The 17,286-nt window shown below is 40.6% G+C and overlaps 1 protein-coding gene across 24 annotated transcripts in view; it reads right to left on the reverse strand.

The window, feature by feature from the left end:
• DCDC1 (doublecortin domain containing 1) overlaps positions 1 to 17,286 on the reverse strand; it is a 490,046-nt gene that overhangs the window by 18,089 nt on the left and 454,671 nt on the right. For 12 of the 24 annotated variants that reach the window (XM_072790979.1, XM_072790974.1, XM_072790971.1 and 9 more), the window contains one exon: positions 3,811 to 10,092. In XM_072790979.1, the coding sequence (XP_072647080.1) occupies positions 10,030 to 10,092 (63 nt within the window). In that variant the 3' untranslated portion in view covers positions 3,811 to 10,029. Of the gene's footprint in view, positions 1 to 1,432; positions 1,492 to 3,796; positions 10,093 to 17,286 lie in introns of those variants that run through there. The other 12 variants (XM_072790977.1, XM_072790961.1, XM_072790976.1 and 9 more) reach the window with 4 other exon arrangements.

The raw sequence follows: 17,286 nt of genomic DNA on the forward strand, positions 1-17,286 counted from the left end.
GAAAGGGCCACTGCTGGGACACTCACATTAATTAAGGTGCCACCACCACCAGAGGAGAAATTGTGCCTCTTCATCCAAAGGAGTGTTTCCTGAGCCCAGAAATGCTGAATGCTAGAAGAAGGCATTACTGTGTTTCTAAATCTGGCCTAAATGACACCAGATAGTCTGTTCATTGTTTATTTAGATGCCTTTGGTGTCACAGGTTCTGCTGGTGTATATATCTTTTAATCCCACCTCACAGCGATGGGAGTTAAGGAGTTATCTCCCTAGCAACTTTTTCATCCTTGGCTGCAGTTTCAGAAGAGTGCGCTCCATCAGAAAGAGCAGTGGGATTCTATTAGAACATCTCTTCTCTAAGACAAAAACGTAGTTCCCTTGCCACCGTATCTTCCAGTTCACAAATGCTGAGAGTTTCAATAATACTACAACCATACAGCTCAATGCAATTTTTAAAACCTATTTTTAAAACAGTAGAGTGAATTCATCTCCAATGCAGAGATCCAGCTTTCTGTGTGTTGAGATGCCACCTAGTGGACTACGTTGCATACAAAAAGTAACACTAAGCCTCTATGAGTTAGTCTAGCATTTTCTTCCTAAAATTTGAAGTCCAAGTGACAAATCTTCTAAGCTAGTGAAATCTCTAGAATTAAAAAGGTAACATTATATATTAAGCATAGGTTCAGCTTCAAATGGACCGAATTTGGAATTCTCTTCAAACATTCTATCAAGTAAGATCTAAAAGGGAAATATCAGAAAATATCTGCATCAAAGGGACTGACTGGTTTTGAGCTATCACTGGTGGTAGTGGAAAGAAAAGATGATGCAAAAGAAAAGTAGCCTATTTTATCTAAGATGACTAAGAATTGGGGCAAACAGAAAAAAAAAAAAAAACCCTGACTTCAGAACTCAAAGCAGTTAACAATTTTAAAGATACATTATGTTTCACAACCTCTTACAGGATTAGGCATTTTTAATGCACCTCTGTGTTCAGTGAGGGCTGATTTTCAAAGAAGCCTAATGGACTACTAGTGCTGAGCACGAAGCTAGGGAATGAGACACAATAATGAGCAAAACTACCCCAAGGAAACAGAAAGATATTTCAGAATTTTCTGGATTTTTCCACTTAATTTTATAGCTAGGATTATATCACTATTTCACCCCTGTTTTCTTTGGTGCAATCTTAACAGAAAGGATTATTCTGTTACTAAAGGCCAAAGAGAACTCTAGTGAGATGATTTGAGATCACTGACTTTCCAGAATTCCGGCACTCTTAGGAGAGTTGTTGCATTTATGGCAATAAACTTGTTGAAGTGGTTCGATTTTTTTTTTTTTTTTTTTTTTTTTTACTAAAGATCAGATAAATCTTACCATTTTGCTACCGTGGGGCTTTGGGAGAATTATTTGTACTCACCTGGGGTTGGCTGAGACTCACCTTTCATGGAGTGCCCCAATCATTTCCATAAGGCCCAGACATCAAGGAGTTGAAAGGGCCTAGGATAATAGAAAGAACCATTGTCCACCATATCGAAAATTCAGTGCACACCCTAATTCAGATGATTCTCTAGGATGATGTGAATGGAGGCGGAGAATCTAGGGGGGGGGCTGAGCTGAACTTCCTGCTTTTCCATCCCCTTGGTTGAAAACTCTCCTTTGGAAAATAATATCAAAACTCCCCAGAAATCAAAACCTAAAGAGCAACCTGAGGCTTTGAGTAGAAAAGAGTTAATAGAAGGAGGCATGATACTTCCCACTCTTCCACAACCTTCGCTTAGCTTTGATAGACTCTTAGTTTTAGGATCCAACAGTTTAATCTCTATCACAGATGTTTGTGAATGTATGCACAATGCAAATGGAATGTACTAGTAATTAGAGCCTTTCTACTGCAGATTGTCCAACAGGTCGTTAAAGATTGGTGAAATCTTGACTACAACAGATCAGGAGAAATGGCAAAAAAAAAAAAATGCTCATAGAGTGTTTTGTTAAATTGAGAAGTATAGTGAAGTGGATAGAGCAGAGCTCTGGGTTCAGGGACAACCAGGTTCGGATCTCATCACTACCACTTAGTGGTGGGAGTTTTGGGTGAGCGACTTAGCCTCTTAGAACCTCATCCTCCTCATCTGTAAAAGGAGATAATAACAGGACCCCTGAAAGAGCTCTTGTAAGTATTAAGTTAAATATTTTAAGTGCTTATCACAATGCCTGGCATATGGTGAGTTATAAATTTAGCTTAGTTAGCTGTTATTATTATGACTTCAATAATCATTTGATATTTAGCTCTATTAGTGAAATTCACTTGGATAATGCTTGACTGCTGCATTCAATAAGGGCTATGCTATGATAAATGAGAGAGAATTCCAAGAAGTTTTGACCAGCTGGATCATGAAATTATGTTTCCCAAGGTCTATGTGAAAGTTACAGCTTTGCAGTAGCGTCATAACGGACTTCATTGAAGAGCCTGTCATGTGGAAGAAGGTTTAGGCTTGTTCCTTGTAGCCTCAGACGTAGGACTAATCAGAGTGAATACAAATTCTGAGCATATATATTTCAGGTCAATACAAGAAAGAATTTTCCAGGGCAGCCCGGGTGGCTCAGCAGTTCAGTGCCGCCTGCAGCCCAGGGTGTGATCCTGGAGACCCGGGATCGAGTCCCACATCGGGCTCCCTGCATGGAGCCTGCTTCTTCCTCTGCCTGTGTCTCTACGTCTTTCTCTCTCTTTCTCTGTCTCTCATGAATAAATAAATAAAATCTTAAAAAGAAAGAAAGAAAGAATTCTCCTTGGAATGTGCTGTCTGGGAAGGTGATAAATTTCCTGTCTGTGGAGGTGCTTAAATCTGGATGACCAGTTGTCATGGATATTGTTTGTGGGGGAAAGGGCTACATTCTGAGCACTTAGATGAGGATCTCGATTAGGAGTTTGTCCAAACCTCTTTCAAGTCTGAAATTCTCTCATTCTAGGAGAGAGAAAAGAAACATAAGAAAGAAGTAATAAAGGTCAGAGACGGAGGGAGGCAGCCATCCTTGTTTCTTCCTTTTTCTCCTTTTCTTTGTGTGATGTGGGATTTAGTGATGGCCTCCACTAGCCCCTAAAACACCTTTATAAATTATAAAATGGAATCCAATGGTGTCCCCACTGGGCTACTGCAATACCACAGTCGCAGGGAACAGCAAAGATGGCAGTGTCTTCATGAAAATTATAAGAAAGCTCCTCTTCAGGACTGCCTGGGTGACACAGTTTGTTAAATGGCTGACTCTTGGTTTTGGCTCAGGTCCTGATCTCAGGGTCATGAGATCAAGTCCCGAGTCAGGCTCTGCACTCTGTGTGGAGTCTGCTTGGGATTTTCTTTCCTTCTCCCTCTGCCACCGCCTCCCTCTCTCAAATATATAAAATTTATTTATTTTTTTAAAAAGGAAGGGGCCTCTTCCTTTTGGCTGCCGTGTGGTGAGAAGAGCGAAGACTGACTTTCAGCCCCCACTTGCCTTCCCAGCTGAGCACTCCTGTGTGGTTAAATACTCTGCACAATGTATACAGCAATCTAAGCTTTAACTTTCTGACCTTTTTGGGGTGTGTGTGCATGTATACGTGTGATCACCAATTTGCACTGAGTGAATCTGCAAGGGAAAGTAGTGCCCAGGCTTTATCTCCAACCTCTCCTTCTCTAAGACTTCCCAAGTAGATTGCAGAACGGGTGACAATGCTCCAAGAAGAGACCAATTTCATACATACACACTTGGATTCTTTATTTATTTATTTATTTATTTATTTATTTATTTATTTATTCCCAAGTGCAGGGCACTTCAAGAACTAGGTTTATAATCATTCTGCTAATCGGCCTTACTGACTTATACCTAGTGAGCACTTGCTCAACATTTCTTCAAATAATGAAATAGTCATGAGAAATCAAATAGCAGGAAGTTGAGAAAACTCATGTATTTGCAAATTATGAACTCACTTTGGGAAAAGACTTAAAATTCAGCCCATTTACAAAACATTTGGTATTTAGGTGTTACCATCAGGGCTCCACGTTTCCCTCTGTTCTTGGTGCATGGGGGTAGCCATGCTATCCCAGCTGGGTCTTTCCTGCCTGTTAAATATCTACTGGACTGAGCACTCTCCAAGCTCCCAGCAAGTTCATTAGTTACCTGAAAATACCTACCTCATCTGTCATCAACACTCAAATGGCCTGCGGGATTTTTCATTTCCACTCCATTTTCCAAACCCTTTCTAGCATTTACCTCCCACATCTGGAATCAATCCTGACCAGAAGCAAAATGCTGAACGGTTGGGCTCCTCCCAGGGCTGCTTTTCTCCCGAGGAGTGACAAGAATATGTTGTGTATGAATTAGCCATTCTCTTCTAGAGGAAACTGCCACGGCAGAGGCAGCTTTCCTGCATTCTAATTTGCTCCCATACCCGCTCTGTCTTTACTTGTTTAAGCAAAATATTTAGTTTAACATTTGCAGTCATTAGAGCCTGAAAGCACCAAATTTTAAAACTAGATTTATTTGAGTTGTAAATTGTGAGAATCCTTTAAAAATACCTCAGCTCATTATCCTTTTATCTGTCTCTGTAGAAAAGATTTGAGACAGAGGCTTAAGAAAACATCTCTGACTTTCAAGTCTCCTGCTGCTGCCCTGACACTGTTGCTGTCTGTCCCATACCCACTCTAGAGAGAGAGAGAGAGAGAGAGAGAGAAACAACAACAACAAAAAACGGTCAGTTTGCTAATTACAAGGAATTCAATTTCAAGAGTGACTTAAACATTCGATTTTATGCTGTTTTTTTTCCTTTTCTAGGTAGTCTGGAGGCCAACTTCATAGACCTGTAGAACTGCTTTCAGGGGACAAATGTCAGATCCTCACGAAGGAACAATAGTTAATTTAAATTTTTCTTTCTTTTTGGGGAAAGGAGGGTGGGACTGAATAGGAAAGGTGACCTCAGGAGACGAAATTCCAGACATCTTTCTCTGGGAATATCTTCATGGAAAAAAAAAAATTAGTAATAATAAACACTGCTCTCTGACAGCCTCTAGGAGAGAATATGTGTGTGTAGATGAAAAAAGTCCATCTCTTGATTAGGAAAACTACATTATTTTAGTAATACAGCACATATTAATTTCAAATAAACGATAGCTTTCTGTTTTGTAGTGCTAAGAGGAAGCACAGTAAGAAAACTCCCAAGATGTAGCCCTCAGCACCTGCAGGGAGATTATCTATGCTAATGAAGTGAAATATTTCTATGGCTAATAGAAAGTTACAAAACAGAAGAGAGAAGATAATGAAAGGCAATCAGGAAGCTAGAAGAGGCCATGATTTAAGACAGTGCATCTAGACATTTTATTCAGCTTTCTTTAAGGTCAATAATTGAACCATGAAAAGATTTTTAAACAGACTCAGTTGTAAACAATTTTGAAGTGCCTACCCTATGCCAGTCACCGTGCTAAGTGCACGCTCAACTGTATGGCATCCACTGTGCAACCTAGCACATGCGCTAGGCACGGTGGGGAATGCAAATGAACCACCAGACCTTTTTTACTCAATTGGGCCACGCAATGGTGAAACTCCTGAGAAAGCAAATCCAACCTCCGGATCCAGGGAACAAAAACAATGTGAACAGTAAGCTCTTTGAAAAGAAAACTGCTTCCCTATGGTAGAAAATAAGGGGGAAGGGGGCCCATGCAGGGAGCCCAGCAAGCAGGGAAGGTGGGCCCTAGGGAGTGTGATATTACACAGGAACATAATGGGGTTGACTGCATACTTGTCTAATTACTGGAGCTATTAAAATCTCTATAATTTAGATTCAGGCAAAAAAAAAAAAAAAAAAAAACGGGCTTGTATAAATGCACACACATGCTCCTGATTGAATTTTATGAATCCACCCCTCTTGATTCTAAAAGGACACCATCCTGCTGTGTACATGTGGCTGCTAAACCTGAGTGACCTTCTCCCCCTGGCCCTGCCCCTGCCCCCCAGACTAGTGTACTCTGTTACTGTAATAAGCAGTTAGGTTAGATAAGGCGACGGGTGATGGGATCATCTGTGTTGAAGCCGAATTATAATGCCTCGGTCAACGGATTTAATCTAAACCAAATGCTTTGGGATTCTGTAAGCCCAGGGAACAGAAGAAAATATAAGTTTTATATTTGCCCAAGTTCAAACAGAGAGCAGACGGAGAGATTCCAGAAGCTCAGAGAGCGGTAGCAAAAAATATGTTGTTTCTCCTGTGTTCAATCAAAGGAATAAATAGGGTATACTTTGTTTGTGCTTCTTTTTTTTTCCTCTCTCTCTCCTGTGCATTTTGTTTTCTCTTGACACAAAGGAGGGTTAGCTATCTAATGCCAAACTGGACTTGATCAAACAAATACTTAGTAGGCACTCAATAAATAAATACTTCCCGAATGAGTGAATGGACAATGGTTAGTATAGGGCTTTAGTGCCCATGCTTTCAGCATTAGGCTTTGCTCTGCTCTTCCTTAGCTGTGAGACCTCAGGCAGTTTACTTGACATCAGTGCCTCAGTTTCCAGATCTGCAAAATGGAGCTAAAAATACTTTCGAGGACTAAACAGGTTAATAAATGCAAGGAACTAGCATAGTGCCTGATACATGGAGGGTAGCTTCCTAGCTAACATTTATTGCCTCTGGCAACTGTGTTCCTACCCATTGAACTACACTTCCCCTCTTGACAATCCTGGTGGCAATGGTGGGGGTGGTGGCAGTGATGACAATTTCCGGAGGCCCCAGGAGAGATAACATAACATTTCAAAAGATATCTCAAAATTTGTTACCCTCTGCCTCTGTCAGAAGCCAGTGTAACTAAAAGTTGAAAGGCTCCTGCTGAATGAGGTATTTCCATATTCAAGACACAGAGAGAATAGGTGAATTTCCCCAGATACACAGCTTGTTGAGGATAGCAGGATTAATTCCTTATTTACTAACTCCAAGTCTACTGTTTTTTCCCCAAACTCTTTAAGAGTGCTTCCCAAAGTGGCAAATTACAGTTATTATCCTCTGCAAGCAATATTTTTTATATCACCATTCACTTATTTATTCACTCAACAAATATGTTTTGACAACTATGTGCATTTAAATATCAATTTGTCCAGCTAGTTTCTATCCATCTACCCAGTGTTCTTTCCTTCATGACGCTTATCACCAGTTGTTATCCTACTTATTTTTTTGTTTCCCTTTTTTATTGACCGTGTGCCTTCATGGAGTCAGTAAGGTCTATGAGAGCTAAGACTCTGTCATTCAACATTATGGCTCCAGCCCCCAAAACAATGTTAGCATATCACAGAAATTCCATAAATATATTACCCAAATAAATGATGCCAATTTCCTTTAGATCTGGGTTATTCCTTGCTTTTCGAATCCTTGAGTAAACCGCAATCATATAAAGGTATGTTATCAGCAGCTCTTTAAAATAACTTTGCTAACTTTCAACTGAAGCATCTGTCTCCCCATCCCCTATGGCAGATCAGAAGGTCCCTTCTCCCCAGTTGACATGGATGTCATGTGACCCCTTCCCTACTGGCTACAGGGCCGTTCTGAAATGCCTTAGGTTGTACACATGGATTAAAGACAGCTTGCAATTTTCATGCATTGAGGCCTAGGATGTGGTGTCTCTCCCTTCTAGCATCCAAACACTCCCCTGCTTCATTTCAGCATCAAAATCATACAAAATATTATACAAAATAAAATAGTTGATTTTGAATTCTAAGTCTCTTTCCTTCCCCTACAATAGTATAATGGCACTTACTTCTTTTATATCTGCAAGAGATCATATGCCTAATTTAAAGACTAGTCCTTTCTTCAGGGGGAAAAAAAAAGGAAAAATGTTTTTCAGTGCTTTATCTCATCTGATTCTAAAAACAACTTTTGGGGGTTGAAGGAAATATTAGTATTCTCATTTCGCTGTTGAGAAAACAGATATGTCCCATGGGTAGTAAGCAGCACAGCCAGGCTTGAAAGGCGGCTCCTCATTTGATATTCAACAAAGATTTAATGAGCACCTACTGTGTTCCAGGCACCGTGCTGGGCTCTGGGAACAAAGCAGAGGACAGACTGAGCAGCTCCAGCGGGTGTCTTGGCCTCCTAAACCCAGTCCGTTTCAAATCTGAGTGCTCCAGCCAAGGACAGTGACGTTAAGTCAGAATCCAATATATTTTTCAGATCAAAACTTAACAGTTTTTAAGGATGTTTGTAAATAATACCTCAAAGAGAGTTAAAAGGCACTTTAACATCATTTCTGAGTGAGAGTCCACTTAGTTTTGACTACATTAGCTGAAGTATAGTTGTAACATGACTTGGAATAAAATAATCAGGGAGTTATCTGCAGGTTTGGAAACATCACCATCTTCTATGTAAGTGCACTAAGAGTGCAGCAGTGGGGACACTGCGAGTTCCAGTCCAGGGTACCCTGTTCCTCTGCGGCCAGGCAGCAGTGATTTCCAGGCAGGCTCCAGACATCGAGGCCACTCCATCACTCCTCTCCAGAGTTTCTGCTCAGGGCTGCGAGGCCCGCCAGTGTTCCCTATTATTCTCCTGACAGACAAAAGAGAAACAGCATGTATTCCCTTCTGTCTCTAAGAGTAGCAAGTAAAATGGCTTTGTGATTGTAAGAAATGTCGACTTAATTAGCTTTTTTCTTCCAGGTAATAAGTGTTTTCTCCAAGGAATGCCCCAAATTAACAACGCTGAAGTTTATATTTCCTTCCCTTTACCCATTTAAGATCCATAGATGCAAAAATCGTACTCAAAGATGATAAGAAATCTTCATGGTGTATTGTTTTTGAATGTAACAAGATAACACTACCACAGTGAACGTTAGCATTTGCTTCATCTGATCTGTATTTTGAAATCTTCCATTGAGAGGTAGGGATCCTATATCCCCTAAACCTTAAAGATGATCGAAATCAGAAATATCTTCCCTTATATCAGAAGTTCTTTACATGAAATTTCGCAGATGTTTTGCAGGTAGGTCTGAGAACTCCATGAAATCATATGAAAAAAAAAAAGTTTTGTTTTGTATGTGCATTTTGTAAGTTTACGGCTTTTTAAGAAAATCCTCAGAGGTAGTATATGGACCAAAACAGTTTGAGAACTCCTTTGCAAAGTCTACTGAGGTTTTAAATGTTGTCAATTTGTATATAAGTAATTTCACATCATTTTAAGATTGTTTTCGGGGCATCTGGCTGGCTCAGTCGATAGAGCATATGACTTTTGATCTCGGGGTTGTGAATTCAAGCCCCACACTAGGTGTAGAAATTATTTAAGAATAAAATCTTTTTTAAAAAAGATGTATTTTTCAAATTTGTATTTTAACCCAAAATGTATAATCATCAAAGATATGCTTTAAGAATATAAGATGCCATCACATTTATTTCATTTGTGCAATTTTGAGAAGTGTTTCTTGCCTCTGAAAAGCAGAAAGGACTATCCAACTATAATTCGGTTTAATTTGACTCTGAGGATGTAGCTCCTGAACAGCTGACTGAAATGAAATTCTATAAAGCAGATCCTCTATTCCCACTGTACTGTCGTAACTTCAGTTTGTGGTCCAGCACAAGAGTGGGAGATGGCTGCACCCCACCTCCCCATAACATTGCTCTGGCAGTGGGACTGCTGGTCATTATTGCTGAGTCCTTGTGGGCAGAGCCTTGTCCCAAGTAAATAAAAAAACAAGGGTCTCTACACTCCAGGCACTTTCCATCTAGTTGGGGAGACAAAACATGTGTCCAATATGTTATGCAACTTTTTCCAACAGGTCTCTCTATAGACTGGAAAAACTAGACAATATATACAAGATTTTACTAGAATATAAAGTCTCTGTGGCTAATGCTGCCTTTGATTATGATATGTCCTCTTATTACTTTGTAGATAATTTGTAGCTGATTTATCAGCGTTGGTAATTCTTCAAAATCAGTGAAAAATCCAGTTATTTTGAAAGATAAATGTTAGGACTACTTTTCTAAGTGAACCACACAAATTTCTTTTGTAGAAGAGGATTTTCCTAAATTCGAGTCTTCAACATTCTAAATAATTGACCTTTCCATCATAGTCTTCTGTTTACAAATAGGTGAAGAAAGTTTTCTTTCCTATAAGATAGAAAAACAGAAATATATATATATATATATATATGTATACATACATACACTTATTTATATACACAGACATATATATATATATGAAGTTCAGTAGAAGTTGCTATCTTGAAAATATTTATCAGAATAGGTACATTAAAACTTGATAAGGTTTGTAAAATTTATAGAGGCATTCCCTTCAAGGCCTGATGTGAGTTATGAAATCTAATTTTGTTTTCATAGCTCTGTGATAAAATTTTATCAATGTTATAAAAAGGGGTCTTTACTAAGACTGACCGGAAATCTGAACTATCTGGCCAGGCAATAAAAACACATTCCTTAGCTGCAAAGTGTCAGACAAGCAAGGTGTAACTGAAATTGATCGATAAGTCTTCCTTTTACAGTTGAGTGCATTCACTTTACCTCATAGGATAATAGTTTTTTTTTTAATGGTTTTTCCATTAATATCAGACTTCAATGTTAGTAAGAAACAAGAAAGACATAAAAGGGAGAGAGACATGCCATCAAGAAAGAATGTTGCAGTCTTTAATGGTAGAGCACTTGAGCTCAGAGGAAGTGCTTGTGTGGGTGAGGGGTGGGACTTTTGTTTCAGACTGTTATGGGTTGAATTGTGTCCCCTTCCCCCCCAAATTCATATATCAAAGTCCTAGCCCTCAGTATCTCAGAATGTGTTGTTATTTGGAAATATGGTCTTTGCAGATGTATTTAAGATGAGGTCATAGTGGGTAGGGTGGACCCCTAAACCAATATGGCTGATGTCTTTATAAAGGGGGGATATTTGGTCACAGGCACACAGGGAGAATGTCATGTGAAGATGAAGGCAGAGATTGGGGTCATGATTGTACAAGCCAAGAAACAGCAAAGATTGGAAACCACCAAACAGATCATTCCGTTATATCCTAGAGAGGGAACCAAATCTACTGCCAGCTTGATCTTGGACTTCTAGCTTCTAGAATTAGTTGTTATGGTAGTACTAGCAACTAATACATGGGTGAATAGAGCCACTGAGGTAGAGAAGTAAGACCCCAGACGACTTGTGTCCTGAAGAGTAGGTGATGGCGACTCTCATGCAAATGGCAGTGCCCCTCCCACTGTAGGTTGGTCATCCAGTTCACTTTGCCTAACTCAGGTGTCATCAGGAAAATCTTCCAAACAGGCAGTGACTAAACCACGACTCCCTTGAAGGCATTCAGTAATCTCACTTTCAGAATTACTGATACCAGTAACCTGAAATTTTTACAAGCTTTGAGATTCAAATCCGAGCTTTGTCACTTAGAGGCTGGTGACTTTTTAAAATTGTATTTGTTACTATTTTTTAAATTTAATTCCAATATTGCTATCATACATTGTTATTTTAGTTTTGGGTGTACAATATAGTGACTCAACAATTCCATACATTACTCAGTGCCCATGACAACAAGTGAACTCTTAATCCCTGTCACCTGTCTCACCCATCCCCCCGCCAGCTCTGGGCAAGATATTTCACCTCTTAGATGCTCAGCTTCCTCATAAATAAATACAAAAGTAGAAGGAGAAAAAATATCTACTTCCAAGAGTGGTTATGAATATGGAATGAAACAGATGACAACAACAGTGTGAAAGTCCAACATGGTACCTGGCATGTATAGACATTCTATCAGCATTAGTGCTCTTCCCCTTAAACATTTATGATCTTACTGATCTGTATACCAAATACGAAATGACTTGCCCAACAGTGCAGGAGGCAAGGCTCAGTTCAGGTGTTTGGAAGGACGTTCAACGATCCTTCCCTGGAAGGAACCACCTCCAGTCCTTGGCCACCACTATGTTGTGCGAGGATCTCCCTCTGTTGCTTTGGTGAAATTAGTACTGGGCTTCTAAGGGTGAAGATGATCTGGATGCAGGTCCTAGTGAATACCTGTAACAAGGCTTTGCCAAGCAGATGGATAGGTTTCTTGGGGTCAGCTGGGATTCTGGCTGTAGCAACTCTTGTTGCCCAGTTGTATCTCACAACTGAATTGGAATCAGATTTTTGAAGTTGGGTGGAACTTTAGAGATGCAAGAGTCTACCTTCTTTATTTTATAGAAGAGGTAGCAGCAGTTCAGATGGGCGCTTGGCCAGTTAGCATGGAACTGAATGGTCTTATGAGCCACAGTCTAATGTTCCTTCCATTCTTTTGTGTCCCCAGTAATAACAATGTTACCCCAGGAATGGAAGAACCAGGATAGATCTAAGGCTATGTAAAATATTCTCAGAATAAACATTTACCATTAAAGAGAAATGTGGCTTTAGGGGAATCAAGGTCCTTCCTAGCTCTGTCATGCTTAGGCCAAGACAAGATGAAAGCAGATTTCAAAATGGTGCTGCAACTGCCATTTGGTAAAGGGGTTAGGGCGCATCAGTGCTTTTTAGTACCTACTCAGGAGGAAGTGAAGTTTGTTATCTCAGCTCCCATCACCTAGCTGCCCCTGAAGGAGCCCATAGCAGTTTCAGAATGGGCAGAGGAGGTGAGTGAGTGACCCTTGTTTGGAAATCTCCTAAACTGGCTGACTCCCATTTACATGCTGTTTCTGGCAAGAGAGATCAGCCTGGGCCACTTCTATGTCACTGAGTAAATATGCTGGAAATTATTACTATTTCAGACAAATGTTTAACTATTCTCAGATTATCTATGACACCACAGGCCAAAGTCACAGCAATCTAACCAAAGAGTGAGTTTACTTTACTTTGTGATTTATGGAATGAGAATTCTAGGCGCTCTGTGGGACTAATTTAATACGAAACATTCAGATGTCTGTCCTATAATGCCATTCATCTTTCCTTAGCCTGCCCGCACCGGGGGGCATGTGGTTCAGAGAGCAGGCTCTCCCTTCTCAGCCACAAATCATCACACTTGTGAAAGGGGGTGACATGTCTTCCCTTCCAAACCGGGCTGCCTGCAGCAGAGGCAGTTGAGCAGTTAAGGGTTCATTTGGGCACTGATGGGAGAAGAGTGTTTTCTACTCCATTAGACTTTAGGAGCATTTTGAAAGTTACGGATGGCAAAGAAGGGATCTTGATCAACCTTGTTTTGGTTTGCCTTGTAATGAAGGAAATTTAGGCAGGCTATACTGTCTTAACAAGTACAAGACATGTTTTATAAGAAGTTTATGTGGTATTTTATGGATTGATGAGATAATGCATGTCTTAGCTCGGGTTGCTACAAGTACCATAGGCTTACAAACAATAGAAACTGGTTTCTCACAGGTCTGAAACCTGGATGTCCGAGATCAGCATGGTCATGTTCTGATGAGAGCCCTCTTCTGGGTTGCGTACTACTGGCTTCTCATTGTATCCTCACAGGGCAGAGAGCAGAGCAGATGAAGGAAACTCTCCAGTGACTCTTATAAGGGCACTAATTCCATTCACGAGGACTCCATCCTTATGACCTCATCTGCTCCTAATTTCCTCCTAATACCATCACATTGGGGTACGGGGTTTCAACACATAATCTTTGGGGGGATACTCAGTCCAAAACAGTGCATGTGAAGAGCAGAGGGTTTTACAAAAAGTAAAACTCTGATTCAATGTGTATATTAAAAAGCAGGTTTTTAACCAATCAGTTACTTTAAATCTTACATTCATTCAACAAATATTCATTAATGCCTGTTCTATAGCAAAGAATATTCAGGCACTTGGAATATAGTTGTGAACAAGCCGGGCTTACTATCAAGGAGCTTAGAGACCAGTGGGAGAAAAAAATACATCAACAGTGATAAGTGACACGCAAAAGGGGCAAAAGAGGCACGTGGAAGGAAGCTTCAAATAAAGATGGGTGTGGGGAGTGGCCAAGGACAATTTCCCGAGAAAACTATAGGAGAAGAATGTGCAAAAGTATAGAAATAAGAGAACACATGATTTGGGGGGAACTGAGGGAATGTCTAGGATGAGTAGGGTGCAGATCTCTGTGAGCAAGGAGGGAGAAAATAGAGTCTGGACAGCTCCAGACACAATATTCCCAAGGGTGTTGGGTTTGCTCTTTATTTTAATGACAAAGGCAGGGGACGGAGGGCACTGCTGAAAGATTTTAAGCAAGAGAGTAACATGACATGATTTTCATTCTCAAAAAATCATCCTGGCTACAACTGGGATAAAAAAAATGAAGAGGAAGAAGGCTGGGGTTGTACAATGGCTAGTTAAAAACCCTTCAGGATCATCCATGTGAGCAACGCCTGCAGTAAGATAGTGTAAGTAAGCAACTTCAAAAGACTTAAAAATCCACAAATGAATCCATTCTTTCTTCACAACAACAGTTGGAAATTGGTGCAGTGAAAATTGCCCTTTGTTGTTGAGTCTTTTCCTGAGCCAGGATCTGGGGTGCAGGGTGCTGTTGATACTTTCACTTGCAGCTGCTGCCCTCTGCTTCACTGCTGGAGAGAACTCCTCCCTGAGAAGCCTCTTAAGTCACAGCTTTAGCTCCACCTATAGTTGTGGTCCACATCAACTTTGTCATGGGAACTGGGCATTATCTAACAGATAATACTACTCCATAGGTGTTCTGGAGCATAACAAGGATTTATGACTCAAACACAGCAGACCACTGTCAAGTCCACTGAACAGAACTCACATTTCAACATTGAGAAAGTTGTTAGCCAGGTTTGCCTTGCAGAGGGGGAGGGAGAGGAAAAGGGGGAATAAAAATTAAAATCCACTATGGAATTCAGCCTATCAAAATGACTGCATGAAACAAGAGTCATGGAAAGGTCTGATAAAGGTTTGGTATTCTGAGTTGATTTGGAAAAATTGTGTGGATGCCACAGTGCCTTGAGTTTTGGATGCCAGGATATCCCTGCAAGATCTACATCCTCAGACAGACTTGGTTGTATTAGGAAGTGTAACTTGGAGTTCAACTGGTATCCATCCTGATATTGTAACCAAAGTCACAGATTCCAACCTTAAGTTTGTGTTGCCTATATAGCAAAGATCTCCCCATCAAGGCCAAGTTTGAGGGTGTACCCAAGAGCAAGCCTCTCAGTGACAAAAGAGAAATAGTGACAGCCTAGATAATTCCATTGTTAATTTCATCCCTCAGTGGTGAAGAGAGAAAAGGACCAAAACAATGGCAGAACTATGGTCTATACGAAAAATGCCTTGGAGCCCTGAATGGCAGCCATGTCCACTGTTCTCTGAGGAAACCAACCCACATGGCTGCTTCAACAGGCAAGTTGTGCTTCATATCAGTGATCCCTGACATCCTAATCGAAAGCAATGAGTTAAAGGCTGACCTGCAGCCATTCAGTCTTCTATTAGAAGACACAAAGAAAGTAACTTAGATGGTAGAGTGGCCCTGGAAACAAAAGAAATATGAAGTGAAGGCAGGAAGCAGAAACCAAGAAGCAGAGTTGAGCGTCTGCCTTCAGCTCAGGGCGTGATCCCGGGGTCTAGGATGGAGTCCTGCATCGGGCTCCTTGCAGGGAGCCTGCTTCTCCCTCTGCCTGGGTCTCTGCCCCTCTCTGTCTCTCATGAATAAATAAATATTTTTTTAAAAAGAAAAAAGAAAAAAAAAAAAAAAAGAAACCATGAAGCAGCAGAGGCCCTGAACAGACAAGTGTACAGCAGAAGAGCCTGTGGAGAAGTAGAAAATTCACAGCAGAAGCAAGAAGCACCAAGAAACAACTAACTCAAGAGCAGGAATATCAGACTACTGGGTGGCCATTTGGACAAAGATAGGCCAGGCATCTTGAACAGAGACCCCCATGAGGTTTGTGTGCTGGCTTCCTGGGCATTCTCACTTCCTTGATTATCCTCCCAACAAATCTCCATCACCAGAGGTAAATCGAGTATGTTTCTATAACTTGTAATCTGAGTGAGCTTAATTTAATACACAAGATCTAATCCAGCTTTCATGTTAGTTCCCTTTAACGGTTTCCCACTGCACTCAGAAAAGAAAAATCCAAACTCCTTAGCATGATCAGAAGGACCTCCACAATTTCATGCCCACCCCTCCCACCTCACCTTATGGCTATTGATCCAACATTCTAGGCCTCTACACTATCCAAATAGCCACACACCTTTGCATGCCCAGCACCTAGAATAGAACAGAGAGTGCCTGACTGTGTGTGTGTGTATTTGTGTGTGTATATATATATATTTGTGTGTATATATGTGTATATATATATATATATATATGTTTGTTCTTCAAAGAACTAATTTTGTTTGTATTTTCTGACTCTTAAAGAAAGTGTCTGCCTCCCAACCTACATGGATTTCATTTAGGGAGCAAGAGAACTGTCTTGGAAATTAATTTTTCTAAGAGCACTTGTTATTGAACTGAAATAATATCCTGTGGAATTTCACACTCTTAGATGAGCCTGCCAGGGATGTGGGTGGCTCAGGCTTCCATGTTAACTAGACAGAGCAGTCATAAAGAGTTTTGGCCTCCCTTCCTAGCAAGCAGCTCCTTCAGTGGGGAAAGGGTCACTTTGGCAAATAGGACCCCATCCTTGATCTAAAGTACTCTCTCTTTGAATATTTAAAAATGACGAGAAAACTCTTAAGAAGCTTGCTATTTTTCCCCACCCTCAAAATTACTCTGCTGCTTGATATATGCACCATAGCCTTGACATTCCTATGACCTTTAAAATAGCAAGATGTTATCAGTACTGAAGGGAGCTTAATTAACATGGGAAGCTCCATACCTCAGACTCACTTATTTTGCTTCCAATGTCTGGGTCCTGATTACAATCTCCGGGTGGTTGGTCTTGACCCAAGAACATTTCCATTATTTCTTAAGGAAACAGTGATAAGAGAACATGAGGACATTCAGACTCGAGCCCTCACACGCACACTCAAGTGCTTCTTTGCCTTCATGCTCCAGTGTTCTTGAAACTGGTCCTTAACACCTGAGCCATGCCCAGCTGACAGTCACAAAATTCCTGGCTGAGTTCCTCTGAGCATGGTCAGCTAACCACTCTCCATCCCTAGGGCTTATTAAATGCAAACTGCCTGACTCACCTTGGGCATAAAGAATAAGAATGTCTCTGATCAGCCTGGGACTGGGTTTTATCAAGCTCCTCAGAGGATCCTTGTGTACATGAAACTTTGAGAACCATACTAAGGAAGCAACCCTGCTGATCCACAAATTGCTCCAGAAAGGATTGTTTTTAAAATAAAAGATGGAATTTAAAGACCCTTAGAAGAGAAAAGCAGGATAGACTGAGAAGAACAAC

This window comes from Canis lupus, chromosome 21 (genome assembly GCF_048164855.1).
Source record: "Canis lupus baileyi chromosome 21, mCanLup2.hap1, whole genome shotgun sequence".
NCBI classification, from domain to species: domain Eukaryota; kingdom Metazoa; phylum Chordata; class Mammalia; order Carnivora; family Canidae; genus Canis; species Canis lupus.